The sequence below is a fragment of the Protopterus annectens genome, chromosome 7.part0 (assembly GCF_019279795.1).
Source record: "Protopterus annectens isolate FY-2018-M chromosome 7.part0, PAN1.0, whole genome shotgun sequence".
NCBI classification, from domain to species: domain Eukaryota; kingdom Metazoa; phylum Chordata; order Ceratodontiformes; family Protopteridae; genus Protopterus; species Protopterus annectens.
In genome coordinates, this window is record NC_056739.1 from 1935866466 (window position 1) to 1935892345 (window position 25880).

Below are 25880 nucleotides of genomic sequence, written 5' to 3' on the forward strand. Positions count from 1 at the left end.
GGCCAACCTGGCCACTGGTGCAGAAGGCATCAACACATAGAAAAAGTGATCCTATGCAGCCAAGACCAATGGCATGGCATTTCTTGTCTGCTCTTAAACGCCTTGTGCTGAAACTGGGCCTGTGGAAGGAACAGTAACAACAAAGGCTGGGGATTCTTCTATTGCCACCCTAGATATCAATGTGGAAGACAGATCACCAATCTAAAGCTGAACCTTCACATACACAGACTTCATCTTGCTCCAGTTGAGCTGGGTAGGGCTTGAAAGGGACCAGGGAAAGTGGAAGGAATCAGCTGGTGTTAGTCTGCATGAAAAAAAATTCGACAACTCCTACTCCAAGGAAACTTCTGTCTGTCCTTGAAGTAGAGTCTGTCTGTCTGTTTATCAGGCCCACTAGAATCTCTATTTAACTATAGCCTCCAGAGAGGCTTCATGCCAAACAAATTGAGAACTGTAATGGTTATCTCTCTACAAAAGTGTAGGAGGGGGCTTCTGTGGATCCGGGGAAAGAATTATCATGGATCTGATAAACAATGACATAGGAAACCTACAGACACTGGACCCTACCCAGTCTGGTTTTGTCAGGTCATGCCTGCTTAATCTGGTGGACTTCTTTTAGAAGATCATCAAAGCTATGGATGAGGGCAAAACAATGCACACTGCATACTCTGACCCAGCCAAAGCATTCAACAAATACCTCACTCAGGCATTGTAGATAAATATACAGGATTAGGAATAAACACATATGCCAACCAATGGATATCCAGCTGGCTCAGTAATAGGATGCAAGAAGTTAGAATAGGGGAATCCATCCCCACTACGATGCCTTTCATTAGCAGAGTCCCGCAGGGATAGGTACTGGAGCTTCTCCTTTTTTGGCATCTATTGCTCTGAAATCAAGACAAGTGTCAAGGTTCTCTGGCTGACAATGTATGCAGATGACTATAAACTAGGTGTGATCATTGCATCCCTTAAAGTCACAGATGCCATTCAAAATGCCTGATACAGACAAACATCTGGTGACAGATCAATGGTAATACTCTTTGGAAAGACCTCTACCCCTGGAATTTACCACATTGATAATACACCCCTAAAAGTATAATCAGTGGCCAAGGATCTGGGAACAGGTATTGATAGTAACCTGACCTTTAACCTACATGTATTCAGTGGGGTGAGAAAATAATTCTACATTCTACAACTTATAAGAAAGGCATAGCATCCAGGTCCGAGGGAGTCATTGTTCTGATGTACATGGCTCTCATCATATCAGTCACTGACCACACCTCTCAACTTTTTAGATTTTCACAGAATGTCCAGAATTTTGTGTCTTATTTTTGGTCTGTTCCTCATAAAATTTGTGATTTTCTGGCAAATAATTGAGGATTGACATGACTAAATAATGGCAGACAGTTGAGTTTCAGACTTGATATCCTTCAGTAAATATATAACAATGTAAAATATGTCATTCTAGCAATTTTCTAAGTTTATAGGAGCCATATTTAAAATCTGTCCCTATTTTTGGGTCTTTGCCCCCCCCCCATTATTTTTGTCTTTGCCCAAATTTTCTGCACTAAGATGTTGAGAGGTATGTCATCGACTATTCGGCATATATCTGACCAGGCACTTGCAACAGCTTTATAGACCACAAAGGGTACTCACAAAAAGAGTACCACGAGTAAACAAAAAGTCCTATGTAGACCATCTCAAAGCTCTGTCCCTACTCAGTCTCATACTGACTGCTGTGCTGCAAAGCATCCTCTCATCTCACACTAATAGATTTGTTGCTCATCTGCATAACAAATATCATCAGCACTACCCATTCCAAGGACCTAAACCTCATCTGGGACATAAGCAGGACATGTGGGAGGAAAGGTGTGTGTCACTGAGATTACCCCTTCTCTGGAACAAGCTTCCCATTCATGTGAAACAAAGTTTATCCCTAACCCTATTCAAATGTAAGTTTGACCAGTGGATGGGAAATCACAAATGTATCCCTGGTTTGGCATCTATGTCTCTAATGGACAGTGTCAGTGGAATTCCTTGGGGTACTGACATTTTTCTGCAATATTTTGTTAAATTTGGGGTAAGCTTGGCTAGGCTTAAAATGGCTGTTGGGCTGAAAGCTTAGTAACCACCTATAAACCTATGAGGAGCAGTAAAATGGACATTTTTATTAAACATTAGGCATGCTCATCTTATCATATCATCTTATAAACTGCACTCCACCACTGTTTCAGAGAGTTATTTTCCAGTTGTTTTGTGGACATTTTGTACCTGGCATGTTAAATCATCTATAGTGCTAAAATGGCACACCAACTCATAAGGTGGGATCCCATACACTGCATCTTAAAAATATAATTCCTAAAAAAACTAAATGTTTTAAATGAATAAATAGCACAAAGGGATGATGCTATGAATTATCAAACATGTTCATCTTATGTGCCTGAGTCAGATTTTCTTAGTCTCCACTTGTATACTATGTGTCTCTAAAGAAGTCACTGAGTATAAAGTATGCCAACTGTGCACTGAAACAAGAAACGTGTGACTTTTGGGACTTACATTGCTAATATAAAAAAACAAAAAAAAAAAACAAAGTTGAAATGTTGCATGTAGGTTCATAACTTTGGCAATTAACAAATACTTCTGACTTTCTCAAACTTTAGGGATGTAAAGCCATTTTACCTTCAAAGATGAAAATTCAATTTAAATATAGTTAAAAACACACTGAAAGCTATTGGATTCAGAAAGGTTACTGTGAGGTGCATGTCTGGTGTGCACCTTGCTGTATACATTTCCAATACAGAAACAACTCTACCATAGTGCTGCAACACAAAGAGGGTGGGAACACTACACAGCAAGGATAACTTTTTATCTCGTTATAGCATGCCTTAAGGACACAAGTAAATAGACCCAAGTTTTGCAGCATGAAAGATGTGTGGCAGGGTAGACAGTAGAAATCAGAGATAACTCTAGGCACTTTAACAAATAAGACACAGTTTTGCAGCATGAAAGATATGGAGATATGGGAGAGGAAAGGATTTAAATGCTATTGCTTCAACATACCCACAAAGCATGTTCGTATTCTGCACCACCAAGAACTGTTACCTCTATCTATTGAGATGATATTCAAATATTACCTAAGTGTGGGAAAATAAAGTAAAATGTGTGGAAAGTTTTGAACTCTGTACTCTTGCCATAGAAAGCAGCTGCTTTAACTTACTGTCAGTGGTGTTGCAAGCTTTTTCGATTTGTCCTCTAAGGTCTACTTATGCTACCTCCCAGTCACCATGTTGCCTCCCCAAGTCATCCATGTTACCTGCTCCCCCACAGTCATCCATTCTATCCTACTTCCAAATGACAGCCCATCTTCATGTTCATCATCATCATCATCATCAACACCCTTTTTCTTATTTTCTACATGGGGTTGTGTTGTGACAACTGCCGCCATGTCTTTCGATTCAGTGCCACTCTCTTACCATCTTTGACACACATGCATGACTGTCACAGGTCTTCTCTCCTACAATCTACCCACTTCTTTGCTGAATGCCCTCCTCTCCTGTTGTCTTCTTCCTGTCTGTCCCAAATCATCTGCACCAGATTGTCTCCTGGTTCTCTGCACATGTGCTTGAACTGGAGTAATCTGTTCTGTTTGAATTTTTGTGCAATTGGAGCCAATTTGGGTTCTGCTCTGATGTCCTTGTTTCTTCTTCTGTCCCACAGTGTGCATCCTACCACCCATTTTGGCCATTTCATTTCCATCAGATCGAGTTTCCTCAGCTGCTCCGCCTTTACTGCCCAAGTTTCTGTACCGTACAATAGTACTGTTGCACTACTGTTTTGCATACCTCACTTTTCAGCTTCTTTCTCATTCTTCTATAATACACTACCCCTGACACTCTGTGCCAGTACTGCATTTGTGGGCATGGCTAAAGTGTTGAAGCACTTAGTGTGTGTTCATCAAAATGTAGCAAGCTGCTTGTTACTTTTGTAGCAAGCAGCTTGCTACAGTTTTCAAACAGAAGAGATGATGACAAGTATTGCAGGTCTGAGAGACTGGTATATGTCAAACAAGAAGTTGTGACACAAATGAGCCCATCTCCAAGTGCATAGTCACCAAATACAAATGGGGTTAACCCGTGGTTCTTTGCTGACTTGCAAAGTGATACTGTCATAAAGCTTCCAGTTATAGTTTTATAATTAACATTGCTCCAGTTAATTAAATTGCACCCCCCTGCTTTTAGTAAAAATGTTGCGCTGTGACAAGCCCATGTACTACAATACAGCACCCAATCCCAAAGATATCCACACTCAAATTTAACTGATGTTTACTAGCAGTGTTACATTGTGACAAGTCCCTGTAACTGTATCAAGGAAACCAGTCCCACAGAGGTCAACTCACACCAAAGATCACACAGTATAGCTCACTGGAAGGCTTTTACTTTATACCACATACCTGATCCAACTGATTAGCTTGCTAATCTTAGCATGTGATTCATCTTACCACACCATTACTGCACTAACCCACTATGCAAAATCTAGTCCCCTCTTTCATCTTACTTGTCTCTGCTAGCTTTCTTAACTTAGCTACTACTGCCCATAATTATACCACTTTTACTCCTCCTCCTACTTTAACTTTTTTCTGTTCCACTTATGCTGTTCTCTGTTTTCTATTCCAGTTGTGTAACCAACCAGATGCATTGTTTGCCAGGTGTCTATGCTTTCATAAGTGTAAACCACTGTTATTTGAATACTGCACATTGGTTTTGTTACATTATGATGTTCTATGCCAGTAAAAAAATGAATACATAAATACCTCTCCTTTGTGAACTGGAGGAGCTATTTTATTTTGTTTTACTTAACATTGTTAACAGCCAAACCCAACCAGAGAAAATAGCATTCTTCCCATATAATTAACAAAAAAAATCTAAGGTGAAATATAGCAAATAAGTACAGAAAAGGCTTAGGCAAAAGGGTGTGTGTCCCTGGTATAAGCTTTAAAGAGCATGAACACCAGGTGCCAATAATGCATGAGTTCTGTACCAGTATTGCTTTATGAAGCAGCAAGGATAATACTGCATTTGTAGTCACAGCTAGAGTGCTGAAGTGCTTGGTGTGTGATCATCTAATTGTAGCAAGTGGCTTGCTACAGTTGCCCATTTGGGGAAACTGCACAGCACACCAACCAAATGAAGTAGCCATAGTTCTGTATAAGTAAACATATTCCCACTAACGTCTTGTGCATACAGTCCTATAGATTGTCTGTGCATCACCCACTCCAGCCTAAAGGATGCTTAGAACACACATTATTTAAGTCATATCACAACTACAGTATTCTGCAGAATAAACGTGGGGCTGCATGATGTTTTTAGTTACTGGTTCTGCACTATGTTAAGTCACTTATTTTATTTTAACTTTCTATATTTTATCTGGGGTAGAACACTGATGCAAATGGACCCTTTTCAGGTTCAGCCCAAAATGATACTAGAAACAATGGTAATACATATTACATAACATGAATAACAGTTCTGTTACATAGAAGGTTGGCATAGGTAAATTATTTAATTATCCTTGTTTGACAATTCTTTCAGCACAAAACATTTGCATCACTGCCACAATGTCTAGAACAAGGAGCATGTGGATCATATTGTGCTCTTGAAGAATAAGAATGAGGCAAAAGGAAGATGGCTCTCCAGAGTTCCTGGGCAATCCTGCTAGAATGGCACCTCTAAGGAGGCAACAAAAATAAAGCCAAAAATGAGCCATTTACTAACTGAATTTGCCAACATACTTTTTACACAGACAGGTTTATGGATCATGGAATAGGCTGTCGGGAGGGTATTGGCAAAAGAATCCAGTGAGGCATTCAAGACAGAAGACAGTGGTGGAAAAAGGTAGAAGAGGAATAAGGATATAACAGATCCGCAGAATGTTAAATTCACTTACAGTAAATGCTAGGTAGACTGTTTCCTTTTGCTATCATATATTTAAATGTAAGTAAAATTATTAACATAATTCTCTCCATAAGACTGATAGCATGACTCTGGCTGAATATTGCAGTCTGTCGTTTCAGTTTGAACTCATTTACAGGAAAAAAACATGGAATAATTTCTGAAGGAGAAACATTTATTATATAGAAGTTACAGAGCAACACAAAACTGAGGGAAGAATGGCTACACAGCATGAAGGTTATGACCACTGAATCTATGAGAGTTCTTCAACTAGGAAAAATACGTTTGGAGGAGTTACAGAAATGCCTAACAAAGTATTTAACAATATCATGGTCTCACAGCTGAGATGGATAAAGCTTTGGCCGGACAACCCATGCTTGACTACCGGCGCTAAAAGGATGGGGGAGGATGGGAGTGAGTGGCCAGCATTGACTTCCCCATTCCGGGATGATGAGAGGGCAGCCATGTTTACTGCAAAATTAGTGTGAAGATCCTGGCAATCTCCATTCTACAAGTACTGTGCCACTTGTTTGAGAGGTTGCCTGTATGAGAAAACGTGCATGTACCTCCTGAAGATAGCCAGAGCAGTACTCACAAGGGTAATGACAGGTGATGGAGTTAGGATGTACTCCTCAGGAGCAGTATGATGCTGCACCAGCATCCCTAATCTTCTCACTGGCTCTGGATGTGGGTTGAGTAAAGCCAAGGGAGATAAGGCAGGTCTATTTAACCTGGTGAATAAAGACAGGAATTTGTAGCAGGTGATGGTCAGCTTTGAGGAGTTAATACAATGGAAAAAAAACATAACATTTAACAAGAAATGTTCATATTACACAAAAAACAATGCACAAACTAAATAGCTCCAAAGTTGATTCAGTGGTGTGAGTATAGGAAAAGCATTGGCCACATAGTATGTCACTCAAAAATGTAGAGGACAGGTCTCATTTTTACAGATAATGCAAAACGATACTGACCAGCACTGATACACAAAGCATACAACACAGCTCTGTGAGACTACATCATAAATCAAGCCAGCTTGTTGAACCTTTAAAATATAAAAGAACATCTTAAGGATAAAATAATCTAAGTCATATAACCAATAATCTAGAACACTGCAAATTAAGAAAAACAGCAATTAAGCATGGTATCACAATATATTTGCATAAGACAAACTCATATGTTGCATACACACAGTTAATAATATTACTTACCAGTCTGTGATTGTGTATAAATAATTAATAAGCTAAAGAAAGCTGTGCAAAAAAGGGAAGTAACTACTGAAATGCCTGCTGTGTAGGAATAAAGAGGTCCAGGGAGTACCTAGAGTGGTAGTGTTTAACTGCCAGTCCTACATGGAAACTATAGTACTGCAATAACAAATTAATTTAGTCCTGTCTAGGTCACTCTTGACTGGACTGTACAAAAACTAAGAAGAATGAGAGATCCTCTTGACTTCTGGCTTCTGCGTAATATTTGAAAAGGACCAAAGGACACATCTCAAAGCAGCAGCTATGCATACCCATCTAAAATACACTGACATCTGACTAGCATCTGAAATGAAAGAGGTCAACCATGGAACCGCTAATGAACCAGCAAATAAATGCAAACCTGATCACAAATAATTAGTTAACTGCTCATCCCTTCCTTTACTACAGAGTATTTAGTACTTTTATTGATTAGTTACGTCAGTCTCCTTAGCACCCTGCCAAACTACTGACAATGAAAACTGCCCTTGAGATGACACTTCCCCATGAACAGCAACATAAATCATCCCTTTAGCTGTTCCATGGTACTGCTATGCTTTTGCCTGCTGTCCTCCCTCACCTTATTTCCAAACAAATTAGGACATGTATGAGTAAGTCAGGCGTAGACACTCCTCTCCCACAGCTGATCAGACTATTACTGAAACTAAAGAGGTATAAAAATGATTTAACACTACAACCAACATGATACAGTTTTGAATAGAACTGTTAATTATGGGGCCAAGGTGTCTACAAAATGTGAGAACTACTTTTATCACTTTGAATAGCAACCAGCAACAGAAAACAGCCCTATGGAATGCCTCTCTAAAACAAGTAATTTAAGAAAGCAAAGTTTTTACAATGTTTTTGCTGCCGTTTCTCTTATTATATGTGCACCATAGTGTACGTAGTGTATGTTTTCAGATGTCCTTGCTCACTATGCTTACTGAACAGTTAGAACAATAGCTTTTTTTTATAATAAGAAGTATGGAACTCTAATTTTTGGCATGATTCAATGATTGCAACATTATGTGAGTTATGAGGGACAGGGTCTATAACAAGTAACAATAGGAGCATCCTATAAAATCAGGGAGAGACAGTTGAAAAGGGTGGGAGTGTGCCCATATGGGGGAGGCTTCAGTACAAAGCTGGGAAGAAAACTAGGCAATGCCAGGCAGAATGTGTGAACTGTTACTTGGACTCAATTGAAAGGTTAATTGAGCAACAGCTCTAACATCACTATGCATTTGATGAGCAACATAGAGAATGAAACTCTAATGTCTGCCCCCTGTTTATTGACTGTAAGGATAGTGATTTACAAATGGAGAGCAAGAAAATAAAAAAAAAAAAGATATGCTGGGACATTCTGTCAACTCAAGGACAGGTAAAAAGCACATAAGCATGTGTCTGTGAGTGTTTGAACATGTGTATGTGTGTGGGAGAATGATTGAGGGGTGCCATTGCAAATGTGATGCATGGGCTACCAGTGTTAACTACCACAGGAAGGTGTTGATTTGCACTCATTGTAGTTAAGAGTGATTCAGAGACGTGCTAATTAGCTGATAATGATGTCTTTCCTCATTGCAGCTGTTGTGTCACAGTCACAGTTTTCTGCATCGTGTAAACAGCCCCCTTTGGCTACAGCTCTTACTGGTAGTGATGACGTTCTTTCTGAATATCTGTGATTTTCTCTGTTAAATTTACCATGCTTTCCTACTTATTAGAACTACTACTTTTTAATGGTGATATGTTCGGAAGTTTAAACTTTCACCTATGTCTCTAGTAGACAAAGGCAGCCTGTAAATGCTTGACTACTCATACTCAAGCCTATATATAACCCATAAAATAACCCTAGGGTGTAAAAGCTTTTCAGATACATTTGAGAAGCATGGCTAGACTTAAAACGGCCCTCTGGGGTTATTGGTCTCGTAATCACCTATGAACCTATTAACTTCTGTTGATGGGTCAGTGTTGAATGGTTGCTTTCTCTAGTTCTTCCTGAGTTCAAAAGCTATAACCGAAACAAAATTGATGGTATCCTATTAGTATCCTATTGCAGTCTTAAAGAAAAAACGTATTTGAGTATTAGCTTATTTGGTATTCATGAGTGAGCTTGGCAGGAAGTTGTTAAAAATGCATACAGATGGACAGAAGGTTGCCAAAACCCTGTTAGACTATATATGGCAGCAGCTGAAAATGAAAATACTGCACAAGATGAAAACTGAGGGATACCTGCATTGCGTAAAGCTCCAAAGGATTCATTACAGCATATCCTGTGTGAGTCAGAAAATCAATACCAAGTTGGAAGGTTTTACAGAGTAAGAAATTAAAGGAGACTCTGAAGTTGTTGAGGTGATGGCCAATCTTTTAGATACCTTTGCAATATTACAGCAGGAGAATAAGGCATTCATGGAGCAATATGCTAATTCATAGGTAGAAAATGGGGTTACTAGGGGAGAAATAAATTTACAAGGTGAACAAGGCTCAGAGAAAAAAGATACAAGTTACTGAAGTCCCAGAGAAAGAGAAAAGTGCAGACTACAGGACATTTGTGAAAGGGAAGTTAGTAGCCTGGTATGGTTTGCAGGTGTGTCACATTAAAGTGGAGAGACCAGATCATATTTTTTAGTCTGCGTAAGTCATTTCAGCCTGCCAAGCTCATCATAACTTGATAAAATTTGTGACATTTATGTTGTGGGAGCATGTCCTTACTTCCAAGAAGCTTAACAAAATTTACAAAATGGAAGTCAAATTTTTTTTTGTTTTTTTTTTTTCAAAAATTGCAGTTCGGTCGAGACAAACAACCAAATTCTGTGTCTGGTACCAATGCATGAATGTTTAAGAAAACTTAATTTCAGATGCTAAATCCTGCTATAGTTAGGATTTTTCCCCTGCAAAGTATAAAAATCCTTATAGGATTACAATAAACTTTGAAGCGCATGATATAATATGAACTCCTAGAGGTGGATGCAGGCTGTCTGTCTCAGTTAGGGGAGGTGAATGGTGAAGCAGAGCAAAAGAACATGAAAAGATCAGTTGAAATTGGAATTCACTGTGTAAAACTTCAGAGAAGATCAGTGAGACAAAAGCAATGTCCTATATTCAAATAAATTATGATTTTGTCATCCGGAAAACAACTCTAAAGTGGCTGAGATATTTCAGTTAATTTGAACATTCTTGTTTCCTGGAAAGTATTTCAGTATTATTGAAATTATTTCAATACTTACAGTATAATGGTACATTTTATAAATGGTATGTAATTAATTCCTAATTTTTCTTCTAACCTTTGAATATGTCAGTAATGATGCATGTTCAAACTATGTGTTGGGAATTGGTTTGGTGGAGAAAACATGTTTATGGACTCTGATGAAGCCAATTCATGTTTCTTGGCGAAAGTGCTTAGTTGCTTTTACTTTGATAGTGTTTAATGTTAAATAAACTTGTGTTTCATACAAATACTGCCTTGGTGGCTCACTTTTTTTATTTGTATTACTGTTTACAAGTTTTTGAGCCATTTGGCTTGTCTTTTGTTATGTTTATGGATACAATTGTTGTATTTGCTGATTTTATTTTAATTGTTGGCAAGTCGAGCTAACTGATAACTGGTAGGTATTTTAATGACCTTTGGTGTGTATTTTATTTATTCATAGCTATGGGGAGGTAGGCTGAAGACCTGGGAGCTGACTGGAGAGAAAATACAAGTTCATGGAATTACTCAGGGCTCTAGCAACTTATGAAGAAGAGGAAATAGCTGGAGTTGAAAAATGGCAGAGCATCAAAATAGCATGTGTGAGGACTATAAAACAGATATGCAGCCAAGCCAGCTAGATAAATAAGGTACATAAAGAAAGGTAGTGATGGGTTGCAGAAGACCAATAAGTCATCAAAAGAAAGAAGGAGTGCAGAAAAAAGTGGGAGATAGAAAAATATGGACAAAGCTAAGCAGGAATACTGATTGGGTAACAAAGAGGTGAAGAAAGGAGTTGTAATAGCAAAGTACAAGTCATCAGAGGCACTCCACCAGCTTCTGGAAAGTGACTTAGCAGAAAGCACAAAGAAACTCTATCAGGTCACAAGGCAAAGACAAAAATAAAGAAAGTTGTCAGACACCCTTTGTAAGGGATGCCAGCAACAACCTACTCACCATTCCACATGCCATCAAAGGCAGATGGAAGGAGTATTTCAGACATCTTCTGAATGACGAAAAACCCATAGAAGCTGCACTGCCCCAGACACAGCCTACAATGAAAGAAGAGGGGGAGCCCAACCTAGAAGAAGCAAAAACAGCACTAAGGAAAATGAAGTCAGGGATTGCAGCAGGCTCAGATGAGGTCACAGGAGATATAAGCAAGATGTTGCATGAGATGGGGAGAAATGCTTTGTGAAGGTACTCATAGTAGTATGGAGAGAAAGGCATGCCCCAGATTACTGGAGAATAAGCATACTAGTACCATTGTTCAGGGACAAAGGGTCATTCACCAGTGTGGGAAGTACAGAGATCTCAAACTCCTGTTACACTGCATTACAGTTCTGGAGAAGGTGACTGATAATCGAATATGCACAGTAGAAGAAAGTAAGATGGCAGATGAGCAGTTCAGGTTCAGGTCAGGATAGCACAGCTGACCAAATGTTTGCAGTAAGACAGATAGTTAAGAATATGCTTGTGATGAGGAAAGAACCCAAATGTGCATTCCTAGACTTGGAGAAAGTTTATGACAAAGTTCCAAGAAAGCTGATTCTGGAAGTCCTTACATGGTTCAAAGTCCCAGAAACATTGATAGAATTAGTGCAGGCTATGTACAAAGACCCAATGACTCAAGTCTGAACAGTTCCCAGTGGGAGTGGGTGTGTATCAGGTTTCAGTTCTCACCCACTACTGTTCACTCTGGTGATGGATTGCATTAGCAAAGAGGTCAGAGGGGATAGATCAAAAAAATATGCAGATTTATTTAACATTTGTTAACCAGGAAAGTCCGACTTCAAACAAAGCCAATTTTCACCAGAGGCCCAGGGAGAAACACTCCAGGCGCATGTCTTTGTAACATGGGATGAAACCGGAGCACCCAGAGGAAACCCACACAAACACAGTGAGGACATGCAGACTCCACCAAAAAGGCACCCCAGCCAAGAATTGAACCTGTGAACCTCTTGGTGGGAGGTGACAACGCTACCACTGCACCACTGCACTGTCCAGATGATGTAGCATTTCAGGCAGACTCTGATCAAGAACTTTAGCAAAGGATATGGGAATAGAATGCAAAAATTGAAGGCACATGGGATGAAACTGAGTACAGATAGGACAGCTATAATGGCAGCAAATGGGATAAATCAGAAGCAGCTAAGAATTGAGTTAGAAGGGAAAATAGTGGAACAGGATAACAGCTTTAAGTATCTAGGAGGGGTGGTTGAGGTGGGGTCTATATCATATAATCGAAAGCTGACAATGTCGAACACTGTAAAGAGCAAAAATGCTGGAACTTGAACTCCTTATTGTGGGGGGGCTGTATCCCCACCCCCCACTAAATATATATTCCAACTCCGAGATCACACTACAGTGAGGAAAGGGCAAATATTCTGATCTTCACTGTACTGCAATCTCAATAACAGAACTTCGAGTTCTGGCATTTTCGCTCTTTAGAGCGCTCAACATTGTCAGCTTTCGAATATATGATACAGACTCATTGAGGTGAATGGTAGTCAGAATGAGAAAATCAAAGCTAGAATCAAAGGGGCTGCAGCCAACTGGCATAGAGTGTCAAGGGTAGTGTGTGGCAGAAGAATACCAAAGAAGCTGAAAGGTAATGTGTACAAAACAGTGGTGTGACCAGTACTACTGTATGGTACAGAAATCTGGGTAGTAAAGGCAGAGCAATCGAGGAAGCTAGTGATGATGGAGATGAAGTGTCTCAAATGAGTGGTAGGATACACACTGCGGGACAGACAAAGACATGATGACATTATTATCAGAAGCTAAAATGAGTGGTTCAGACACACATGCAAAAAAGCAGAAGATGATCTGGTGAAGACTGAGGGCAGAACGCAAGAGGAAGTGGGACCATCCAGAAAAGAAGTGGATGGACTGTGGGAAAGAAGACCTGTAATGGTTGGGCATGAATGTTGAAGAAGGTAAAAGAGTGGCATTGAATTGAAACAGAGATGGTGACAGCCGACATGACACCTTGACCGCATGTAGAAAATGGGGAAAACGAGGTTGATGATGTTGATAATGATGACGATTGGTTGATATGTGATTGTGGAAGAGTGGACAAACAATTTATAAATTGAGTTTATTTCCTTTATTATAATCAGTTAATTGAAATTCAAATGTTTATGTTTGTTGTGAGATATTTAAGAAATGTGCTGGGCTTATAGGGGAACTTGCATAACCATTATCACATAATTTAAAATTAATGTGCAGTGGTACACATAGATTTCCTTTGGCTGATCATTGTAGAAGGAATTTGAGAAAGTTTAATTTTATATTAAAGGCTATCTTTGAGGCATCCTTCTGCTGAGACTGAAGAGTATTACTGAATATTTTTCGATTTGGTTTAATTATCTTCTGCAAATATTTGAGGTGGGTATTTGGACCGACAGATAGGGAGCATTTTGGTTGTGATGAATGACAGTGAGATGAATCTGATTAGCTGGTACGAAGTATGTTTCTCAGCTTGTTGGCTTTTGTTAAATTAAAGGAAGTTAGGGAACTGCTTAGCTTTCTCTGAGATTCATGCATTTTCTCTTCAACTGCTTGTTTGGTTCATCCTGCAAGTCTGGGGGAAATGACTGTTAAAAACAATTATCATGAGTATAAGAGAAAAATGCATGGTTATGTATATAAGGTGGTTATATGTAGTAGCAGTTCTAACTGCTAAATTATTTTAAATAGGCTAGTAGGTTATATATCCTGAATGTTTTTCTAGATTGGAGAACAAATATGTTCTCTTTTTTGTGGTATTAGATAATAGAGACTGGAGCAGGATAGAGGTACTAATATGAGTTTTGAGAGTTTGAATAAATGGTTTGATAATGTATATATGCTGGCTTGTTTTGATTTGTATATTGTTTCTTTTATAAGTGGTGGTTCAGGCACACATTTGAATGCATTATTTTCCCAAAATATCAATTTGCATTTGTAGAGTATGAATATTTTTGTATTGCAGTCCAAATTTACTAAGACAATTAGCCAATATAAGTAAAGTATAGGTAGTTCTTACAGGAAGGCAGGGGATGGGGATTTATCTGGATTATGATAGACAAAATAATTTTCACAAAATGTTAATGGAATGACAAAGAAAAGCAGAGTTATGGCAAATTTCAAGCACCTACATCACTGGGTCATGGCTCTACTGGAGACAGTCCTTGCTGCGCAAGAGCACAGAGCCTTAGTCAGAAGTATACCACCTATGTGTTTGTCTGAACACAGAAAGGTAGGACATGTCTTCTGCTTTCTCATGTGTTTGAGGAAGGCCAGTGATTCATCCTTCATGACTGAAATACATACCTCTCAAGTGTACCTCATTACGAGGAACGTACCTCATTTGGGGTCTTAAAAAGTTCATGTTCCTCAATGTTCCACAGTGAAAGACACTGTCACACATTCAGTATTAGGAATTTTTTTAAGTGAAATCCATGGTAAATAGAAATGAATCATATTAATTCATTAAAAGATCGTCTTTATAAGTAAAACCAGCACATTTTAACCATCCTATGGCTTTCCTAGTTGAGGTTGTTAGTAAGCCATTAGTATGTGTTCCACGTTTTGCCCATTTGTTCCAAATTATGAGGGCTAGTGTTCCTCATTTTGGAGGTGGAGGGTTGAGAGCTATGCTGAAATATAAATAATAGACGAGAGTGTTTTCTATGTGTGTGTTGGCAATGGTGAAGGTATTTATGGGAGGAATCAGGATTGTTGTATTCAGTGCATATTTTTGACTGGGTACCTGATGTCATGATTTTATAGAGCCAGTGAAAGAGATAGTAGCCTTTCAGCAGGAGGTAGTCATCTCTATGTCAGACTGGAGTTCAGTGACAAGTTTTAGTGACGTCTGTGGTGGTGAGGGAGTTGATCCTGTGCTCAGTATGGGAAACATGTAGGGGTTTACGCAAAGTTATCTGACTGGTGGCTATGTCTACTTTGTCATACATTTATTATTCTGAGAAATATAGATCAAATTATAGTATTGCTAAGACATATATTTCAACAGAACATTGATATTTGATAATGAAAGGACATCTTATTTTTTACAGAGAGCAAACCCTCCTACACCCACACATACCCTGCTAATTATCTGCACCAACGCCAAGACTGCACTTCAGAGGGGAAAGGGCAAATTCCTTTATTCCCACTGCAGTGCGATCTTGCACAAAAATAAAAGAAGTGTGTGTGATAAGCTGATTTTTGATCACACAAGCTGGCTTTTATTCTGTTTCACAATAAAAGTTTGACAAAATATATATATAGAGAGAGAGAGAGAGACCACAGGGAAAACTGGTGCCCATGAGCAACAAAGCTACTGGCTAAGAATCCTAAAAAATCAGAAAAAAAGAACTATGCACTGTAAACAAGCTCAGCTAACACACCAGAGTGATCAAGCAATTATAACTTGTTTAGAAATGAAAACTTCTTTATTGAAAAAAAAACAACTTTATTAAATACATTTATCTATGTATAGATATGGATATATCATTTATATAATAATATAATGTATCTATATATATAGATAAATAAATGAGTGTGTAGGCATAATCAGTGTATTCTCTGTTTGTTGCATCATGTCTTGTAAAGTGGAATGTGACAATGTGTAGTAATGATACAGTAGGCACAGCTTTAAGAGAAGCTAGCAGTAAAGAATGTCAGGCTGCTTATCAGACTCTGAAGGTGGACAAGCACCATTTCTCTTGCCTTTTCATTCTGTCATGTTTATGTGTGTACATTTTATGTATATATATATATATATATATATATATATATATATATATATATATATATATATATATATATTTATATATGTAAATATATTGCAAACATGAGTACTAACATAACTGCTTTGCAGACAAGACAAAGACTAAGACAGGCACCTCAGAGTCCCACTATACGTGTTAATGACACCTCCATGTACTACATGCTGGTAAATGAAAACTTGTGTGTTCAGACTACAGTTCTAACCCTGGGGGCTTGGCTGTCTTTGCTTCTGTCTGGGGAGGTTCTTTTTTATATTCTCTTCTCATTTGCTTTCCTTTTCTTCATCCCCTCACTCATCAACCATGTCTGAAGGAAACTTCCCTTTGTGAACCACACCTCCACTTAGGGAATATCATTGATGAGTGCCCTCTCACTTGGGATGGACACACCCATTCCTCCCTGCTGCTCTGTTAGTTGCCTGAGCCATTTGTCAAATGCAGTCCATCTAGGCCATATTTAAGGCTTTATCACTCTGTGCTATCAAAGTGGCTCAGGCCTTAAAAATCTTAGTTGTCGGGAAAGGCTGGAGTCACTTTCCCTGTGCTCAGTGTCATATAAACTGTTGAGGTGAGACCTCAAGGATGCTATTATCTGATGTCTTCTTTTTCTTGATGAATCAAACAGTGCAGCCAACACCAGAGTAAAGACATATGAATCTACATCAGGGAATAAATAAAACTAAATGGAGGGATAGGTTCATCACACAGTGCCTCCCTTGTCTCTCCTAGACTCCCTTTGCATGAATTCAATGAATAAAGCTATAGGTTCATAGGTGTGTACTAGGCTAATGGCCCTGGAGCCTTTACAAGCCTAGCCCATATGATTACCTTGGCATCGTGCCACCCGACCTTAGTTCCCAAAGCCTCTGTCAAGTAGAGCCACTGGAATGATCCCCGGGGTGAATTTTCTATTTCCCATCCACTCATCAAGATTTCTCTTAAAGAGGGCCAGTAAGGTGCTCAGTTTGACATGTATGGGAAGTCTGTTCCATAGCATGGGCAGTCTCTGGGTTATGAATCTGTCCCTCCAGCATGTTCTGTTGATTGTGGTAATGAGGTTAAGGTCTCTGGAGCATGTGGTGTGGAGGGATTAGGATTTCTTTAGATGTAGCATTTCTAACAGAGCTGGGTCAGACATGGCTTTGTAAGTCAAGCAGAGATCGCCTCTAAGCAGGCGATAAGAGACAGAGAATAGCTGGAATTTTTTGATTTTGTCCATATAGGACAAATGTTTATGATTTTGTCCATATAGGACAAGTGTTTGTGAGGTACTTTTGTGGCATCTCCAGTTGTTGCAGGTGTCTAGTGAGGTACATGCCAAATGGGGCATTGTACTCGAGAGACTGGCCTAATGAGGGAAGAGTAGAGGGAGACAATGACCTCTTTCTTCCTGGATGCAAAACCCTTGGTAATGAGATGTGCCACATAGAAGGACTTTCTGACCACAGTGGCAATGTGGTGGTCAAAAGAGAGGTTGCTGTCAACCTGTTCCCAGATCTCTTAAAATGCCTTCTGTGTTCAGTGGACTACCATTGATGTGGTAATTCATGGGAACTGGGTGTTTTGCAAAGGGGATGGTGACACATTTTTTGGCATTGAGCTTAAGGCCATGGTTCTGACACTAGTCGTTGGTCTCAGTGAGGCCTTTCTGTAGGATGCCAACATCACTTGGGGAGTTAATAATAGCTCCCAACTTGCAATTGTCTGTGAACTTTGTCAGCCAGATTCCCTTCCCATTGGCCTGGACTTCAGAGAAGTATATACCAAAGAGGAGAGGACCCAGGACTGAACCCTGTGGGACTCCACTCGTGACTGGTCAGCAGTCTGACTTGGAGTCAGCTCCCTTCACACTGTGGGTTCTGTCTGTGAGCCAGTTTGCAACCAACCCAGCGATATGGGGTTGATGCCTAGCTTACTGAGTTTTTCCATGATTCCTGAGTGGGGAATGGTATCAAAGGCCTTGGCCAGATCAAGGTAGGCTGTGTGAACCACCTTGCCTTCATCCGCAGCTCTGGTGACTGACTCAGAAAGTCGACCAAGTTGAGCAGGCATGATCTACCCTTCACAAAACCAAACTGTGTGGGATCCAGTGTTTGGAGATTCCCTATATCCTTGTTTATTAGGTCCATGATGATGCGTTCCATAGCTTTGCTTATCAGACTCATTAGGCTAATGGGGCGATAGTTCCCAGGGTCTGTAGTCACTCTTCCTTTGTGGAGAGGGATGACTGTAGCAGTGCACCATTTGGTAGGGACAAAGCCTGAGGTGAGGCTGTGATTGAACAGGGCACACAGGTGAGGTGCCAGTTCACTCTGTAGTTCATGTAGAACACAGCCAGGGATATTGTCAAGTCCCACAGAAGCTGTATTCTTGGCCTTGGACAGTGCTGTTTTAACCTGTGCAGCAGTAATGCTGGGTGCCTGGCAATCTACTGTTAATGTGATAGGTCCTTTGGGGGGGGAGGTAAAGTTGGCACTGAATCTGTCAGCCAGTATATTGGCAATATCTGTTAGCTCGGTATAGGAGGTACCATTGTGCAGTAGCTCACAGCAAATCTGGGTATTGCCATGGAGATTCTTTACATAATAAGGCCCTGTGGTTGTCTTTACTATCTGCTGCAATTCTGTTTTCATAGCTAGCTTTAGAGAATTTGATGAGGGATCTCCACTTTTTGTTGAGGCTGATAAGGGAGTTTTTCCAGCCCTGAGACTTCACCTTATTCCACATCAGTTTCCTCCTTCTGTTGTAGAGTTTGTTTATGGCAGGGGGCCACCAGATTGGCTTCCTATTTTTGAAGGAGAGTATCTTGGTTCTATTGGGTATGGCGAGAACCATGCATTTGTTTACGTGTTTGTACAGTGCATTAGTGTATGATTCAGTGGTCATGCAACTATTCTCCATTTGCATGGGTGCTGTGAAGTTAGCCAACTCTGTTTTTAGGAGCCCAAAGTTAGCTTTGGAGAAGTTTTTCATGGTGGTTACCTTTGCTGGGGGGGGTGGGGTGGGAGGTATGTGATTAGTTTGTGGTCGGATCTAACCAGGGAGGAGTTGACTTTTGGTGTAGAGCAATGGCCACCCATGTTAGTAATGACCAGGTCAAGGATGTTGCTACCTCTACTGGGGGTAAGAATAAGCTGGTCCAGGGCATTGGAATTAATGAATTCTAGGAAACGTTGGGCAAGTGTGTTGGTACATGAGTAGTTTTCCCAGTTAATGGAGGGGTTGTTGAAGTCACCCAGTATGAGAGTCTTAGGTTGGACCCTAATATTCTCCAGGGTGCTTAGGAACGTTGAGTGTACTGGTTCTTGCCTCAGCTCCATGTAATACATCTGTAGGGCTCAGACACTTGCAGAAGTACGGGAAGATGCAAGACTCATATTTCACTCTATATTCTTTAATCACTTCAGTGACATACATAGATGGAAACCAGACTGTGACCTGGTCTATAAAGAGTGAGTTTAAAAATAAAGAAATATATAATTTGTTTACTGGGCTAGAGCACTAGTCTATATGGACACATTTTAGACTCACCTCCCCAATACAAATGCAAGATGTATAAACAGTGAAAAAAAAAACTGCATTGGAGGAGGAGATGGGAAAGGAGTGACTATTATAGGATGTCACCTCCTAGGGGGAAAGAAAGGGCCCAAGTACAACTTTCTCTGGTTGGAATGAGAGACTGAAGAAAATGTCAGTTACCAAGGGTGACAGCTGACAGCAGAGGGATTAGTTTGTGTAAGTAAGTGACATCTCCATGATATATCCATTCATATGTCTCAGACTCTATGCTCAGGAATTCTGGACAAAGCCAAAAATCATAGGGAGACAAAGGCTCAAAATAAGGAAAAATGTAAAATGTTATTCTAATTCAGTAAAAGGGTAATAGGACAACAGGTGCTGCATCACCATGCAATTTCAAAACAATAAAAAGCATGAAAATGCAGTGTCTTGTATTACTGACTGTAATCCTCCGTGATACAAGAGAAAATCAAATCTTTTTTGAGGGACAGAGAGAAATATGAGGCCAAATTAAGGTTATTCTGCAAGTTTCTGGACAGTTGAGAGGTATTTACTCATTGTATGATAAACTCTGGAGTGGTTGTCAAGATGCAGAAGAGGAACTTAACAGAATTAAAAAATATGCTTCTTTCCTACCAGGTACATTGTAAACTGTAGTTATTCCATGGTGACACTAAAGCTAAATTAAAACCTGATCATTTAGAAGTAGTGCTAGTATTTTTAAGACTGACCAAAAAGGCCTTGATAGGAACACGTTATACTAGAAATTGAAACAGTAAGGCTGTCACTGTGCTATTGACAAGAAGAAGTAGGACTTCATGTATTCCAGTGTCCTCTGTCCTCATTATTTCAGTTATTCTGACCTGTCTTTATATACTTAACTTACTTAGATTAGATAATCATTACATATTGGATATACAGCGCTTAGTTTCAGTCAGATCTTAAATTACCTTCAATAAATGTTCTTTCCTTTTCATTCCAGGACTGATAGTCTACCTTGGGATGATGGTTGGAGCCTTTGTGTGGGGAGGCCTTGCAGATAAAATCGGCAGAAGGAAATGTCTCATTATATCCCTCTGTGTTAATGCTGCCTTTGCTGTTCTCTCCTCATTTGTGCAAGAATACGGCTTCTTCCTCTTCTGTCGACTCATCTCCGGGTTTGGGTATGTAGCTGTTCATGAATGTACTTGTTTTATTTATTTGATAAAAGTTGTCATTAACTTCAACATTGTATGTTGCACAAATAAATTCTCCATGTCATTACACTCAAATCCCTTAATGCAAGTTGTATGAAACAAAATGATATAAAGAGCAAAATCTAATTGACTGTGTGACATTTTGTAGTGATGGATAGGACTATATCTGTATACACCCAATCCAGTTTTGTATGCTATGTCAAAGTTATGCAGGACTGAGCATGGTATAACATCGCATCTTGGAAGCTGGGCCAGGTAGTCAGTGAGAACACATAACAGGTGCTGCAACTTGACAGCTGTCTAAACAAATGAAGCTACTGTAACTGTGCTGACACAGCAGTTTCTGATAATATCAAGTGGTGGGGGGTAAGCACTGCATGCTGAAGGGTAGGAGGGTAGGCTTTACTCATAGCAGGTGAGTGCAAACGCTGACATCATGACTCCTCCACATGTCAGAATTGTCTGGAAAATGTTCTTCAGTGTCTTGTGCAGTTAACAAAATTTACAAAATTTAGACATTTTGAGAAAGGACAATGAAAAATTTCATGGTTTCACCTCTGTATTATCACTGCCATGTTTATCATGATTATATGGTACGGCAGTACAAAAGAGAAAAAGCAGTAAAAAGAACATGCTTAGAAAAATTGTACCGAAGCAAAAAAAATAATAATAAACATGAGGTTGACATCTCATAGTACCGTAAACACAGTGGTAGACCACTAATTAAATTTGGTTATATAGAGAAAGTTGGTACAAAAAGACCTCACACTGATCATAAATACATGTAGTAATATATGCATTGATTTTCTGGTTTTATTGGACAGTAGTAGTTTTTTTTTACAGCACTAGAGGGTTGGAAAACGTTTTTTTCTGATGGAACACCCTTAACATTTCATTTCACAGGCATGGCAGACATCCCACATATTAAATGACACAAATCTACAATAACCAAATGTTGTAGGAGGTAAGGTCTAATTTTTGGAAACCTGTCATTTTGGTTAGCTAATTACTACTGCACATGTATCATCATGTATTGACTGATACTGAATGCAAAACACTCTTAGAGAAATACATTGTTAAGTATATGCTGGTTATTTGGCCTCTGTAGATATGATCTTTATTGCTGCATTTTTTTTTTTGAATATGCAAGCATCTAAAGAACTGTTCTTTAATTCTAGTCTCATATACAAGCAATGTCATACACTGGCTGAGCATCTGACATACTTATTTAGCATAAAATACAAATACCAAATAGCATGTAACTTTTTCTGTTTCCAGTAGTAATGTGGGTTACTACTAAAAACATGTTCAAAAAGCAGAGTGACAAAAATAAAGGAAAAATATAAGCATATTATCAAAGAGATATAAATCAATATAGAGTTTAATTGACTGTATTTCAAATTCTACCACACAAAGTAATTTTTTTTGCTTTGAAGGAGGGAGATGTAACATGTGTTCTCTTTCTTTAAATTGTGTATGTTCATCATGTGCAGCCTTGAAAATAGGAAAGTTCTTCAAAAATAGGGACAGCAGAGAGGTCTAGATACAGCTGAGAAGTCTGATTATATGCACTACTGACTGAATATTATATATTGTAATTTTTTGTCGACTGTTCAGTGATCTGGCAATGTATGTAATGTTCATCTTATCTTATGTGCTATTATCAAATGTGCTTTCTTTGATAACAGCAAGAACTTGTTGAAAGCCTTTGTTTGTCTTGTATTTGTTATACTTGCTGCCTCTGATTATTCTGTTGTATAATACTGTGCAAGCGGTGATGTGTAGTTAGTGAGCTATGTTTTCACAGCAGTGTGACTGATGATTTGGGTGGGGACACTGCCCCCCATGTAAAAGTTTATTATGGTGTTTGTGTCTGAGTTTAAGTGAACCAGATTTGTGTTTTTTTATGGTTTTGAAAAGCTGAATTTTATTAGCTTATTTTGGCATGTTGGATGTTAATATCTGGTATGGTCAAAGGGTTTCACCAAATCCATACGAAGACATAAACTCAGGTGTCAGAAGTCATGCATAATTTTACAACCCTACTCTTCCTCTTCCTCTTCTCTCTTTTTCTTTAGAACCAAATTTAATGGGGATATTCTTAGTCTTCCTTGCATAGCTGTGAGCATGAACAATAGCCTGCCACTAGCCAAATCACACCTGCTCTGTCTGCAAGACACTGTAGCACATCTTCATTATTCCTCACAGGACAATGTTTACATTGTTGGTTTCACCTTTTTTCCCTCTTCTAATTCTTCCAAACAGTGAAAGGCCCCATCTTAAATCCCTAGGCTAAATTTGAGTTACTGTTACTTGATAACAACTGGATTAGATATGTTTATTTCTACCCTCAATATGGGGCGGCCACGGTGGTGCAGTGGTTAGTATTGCCACCTCACAGCAAGAGGTTCTCCGGTTCGATCCTCGGCTGGGGTGCCTTCTGTGCGGAGTCTGCATGTCCTCCCTGTGGTCGCGTGGGTTTCCTCCAGGTGCTCTGGTTTCCTCCCACATCCCAAAGACATGCTGCAGGTGGATTGGACACTCTAAATTGGCCCTAAGTGTGCGTGTGAGTGTGCCTTCTGTGGAAGGTTGGGTGCCAGGCTGGCAACTCGACACCGTAAAACTCCACTGCCATTCAATGTGCGGATAGGTGATCCGCTGTGGCGACCCCTAACCGGGATAAAGCCAAAAGGAGAAGAAGAAGATTTCTACCCTCGATATGATCATACTTCTTATCCCTTTCTTCATCTGTGCCATGTCATTGGGAATATCAACATAGATTTCACTTCCACATTTCACTTCAGTAGTTTACTAATTACATTTATAGTCCTCTATCTGAAGATATAGTTTCAGAGATCCAAGGAGCAGTTGATGCCTAACATTTTCTCTTCATACCCCCTCCTCATCCTCTGTCCTTCCTGTTTAAGATAATTTATTCACATCTTTGTTGAACAATTTTTGTGTGCCCTTATCATGTTCCTCTCTATCTTCTGGTCTCTAGTAAGAAACCATCAAGGTCCATTTACCCGTGTTAACTTCCTTTTCCTGCTATCCTATGCATCTTTTACTTATGGGTTTGCCCTGATCTCCTTGCAGCAAGTTGATGTCACTTTCCTTCTGTGGCTTCCAAAACTCCACACAGTATTGTCCAGGACCTGACTGACTCTAGAAACAAAGAGATAATGCTCCCAGTTTACTCCACTAATGATATATCACTACATTGTAGTTTGTTTTGCCACTATCTCCATACACTGTTCCATGTGTCCCAGTTCTGGACTGATCAACACCCCCTGAGGTACTCTTTCTGTTTGTTTATCATTACTTCCTCTTTCACAAAGTGACACTTCACATTAGGACTGCTTGTCCTTACTTACGATCTCCTGTTCATTTTCAATTGCTTCATCTATGTTTGAGTCATCAGTGATGAGGTGATCCTGTCCTGATATGTTTGAAACAAGCACACTGGGGTTTACTGGACTCAGGGGTATCCCTATGGTTTTTAACTACTCGGAGTACTTATTTCTTATTTTGTACCTCTCCCTACTATATCTGTGTCTTACTTTTAACCATGCAGTCCTTCCTCCAGTATTTCTAGCAGCCACCTATGCAGGACTTTCTTCTGCATCTCACTTAAGTAAAAATCCCAGTATTACTAGCAGTGAAATCCAAATTATGAGGTTAGAGCATTTAATTGTCTAGAACAAATGCTCTGATGTGCATTCTGTTTTACATATCATTGCATACAGAACATACATGATAACAGTGAGAAACTAGGAACTAAACTGCTACTTAAAATGAGTCAGAAGTTTGTAACATACCATGACTCCAGTGGGCAAATTGCCCCACCTACAATGCCCAGCTGGTTCTTAGCTGTCAGTTCTTTACCTGGTCCTGCACCATGCTTTTTTACCACCTGCAGCTCAAGCATGCTGCTCTATAAACATGTGTAATGCTATTAATTTCTTATGTGACTATGAGCTTCAAGATGATATGTTAAAAATGCTTTTTGGACGGTCTGTATTTATAAGGAATGTTTGCAGCTGATCATCATACTCTGCTGAGTTTGATAGAGTTGCACTGCTTAGCTATAACTTCAGTTCACATACATGCAGAATTTGCATGCCCCTCAATTCAATTAAGTCCGTCCTGTGAATGTCTTAGGATTTCATTATCATGCTTTATGAACGCTACAGGAAGCACCTCATCGATTAGACTGCAGCTGCTTAATGCTAAACTATGCAGCTGTAGTTGCTCACTTAAGGAACACGTTCCCTTTTGAAATGAGTATTTGCAACATGGCTAATAGTCCCATGCACCATTTGCAGAAGCGATATAGCATGAGTGTCTCTGAATGGTCGTACTTTGGTGCTACTATGAGGATATTAGTAATGCAAGAGGCCCAAATGTAAATGCCTATATTGGTTGGCTCTCACTCATAATATATTCGCTGGTTTGCATATTACTGCACCACTTCAGCAGCAAGGTTTTATTCAGTGCTCAGATATGCAGCAAGCTTTTAAGAATCATGTTTTTGTTTAAGAAACAAGGCCATGCTGGGTGGCCTTGCATACTTCATAAATGTTTATGAATACTGCTCAATATCTGGGGAAGACTCAATGACATTTTAACAGCTTGTGGAAAGATTGCTGTGAGAGTCCAGGAAATGATGCCATCATAACTCTCAACCAATAAGCACAAATAATCTAGAAAAAGTAAAAAAATTAATGGGGGGTAAAGTCCCAAAAATAGGGACACTTTTTAAATATTGCTCTTATAAACTTAGGATGTTAATGCATCTTCTGAAGGAATGAATCTGAAACGCAGATGGTTACTAAGCTCTAACTGGGCCAAGACAAGAGAAATTAAAGATAAAAGTAGAAGACGGAGCAAATACAAGGAAAACATTGTGTTCTGGATTCCAGTAACAGGGAATCCATGTCTTTGGAATATGGGCACAAACAGTGGAAGAAAATGAAAAAGAATTCAAAAACAATTGCTAGACTATCTCCTGC

At 39.4% G+C, this 25880-nt stretch overlaps 1 protein-coding gene across 3 annotated transcripts in view; it reads left to right on the forward strand.

Annotated features, from left to right (window-relative positions):
- The window catches only part of SV2B (synaptic vesicle glycoprotein 2B), a 1975281-nt gene that overhangs the window by 1318164 nt on the left and 631237 nt on the right, over nt 1-25880 (forward strand). For all 3 annotated transcript variants that reach the window (XM_044078366.1, XM_044078367.1, XM_044078368.1), the window contains one exon: nt 20655-20835. In XM_044078366.1, the coding sequence (XP_043934301.1) occupies nt 20655-20835 (181 nt within the window). The remainder of the gene's footprint in view (nt 1-20654; nt 20836-25880) is intronic.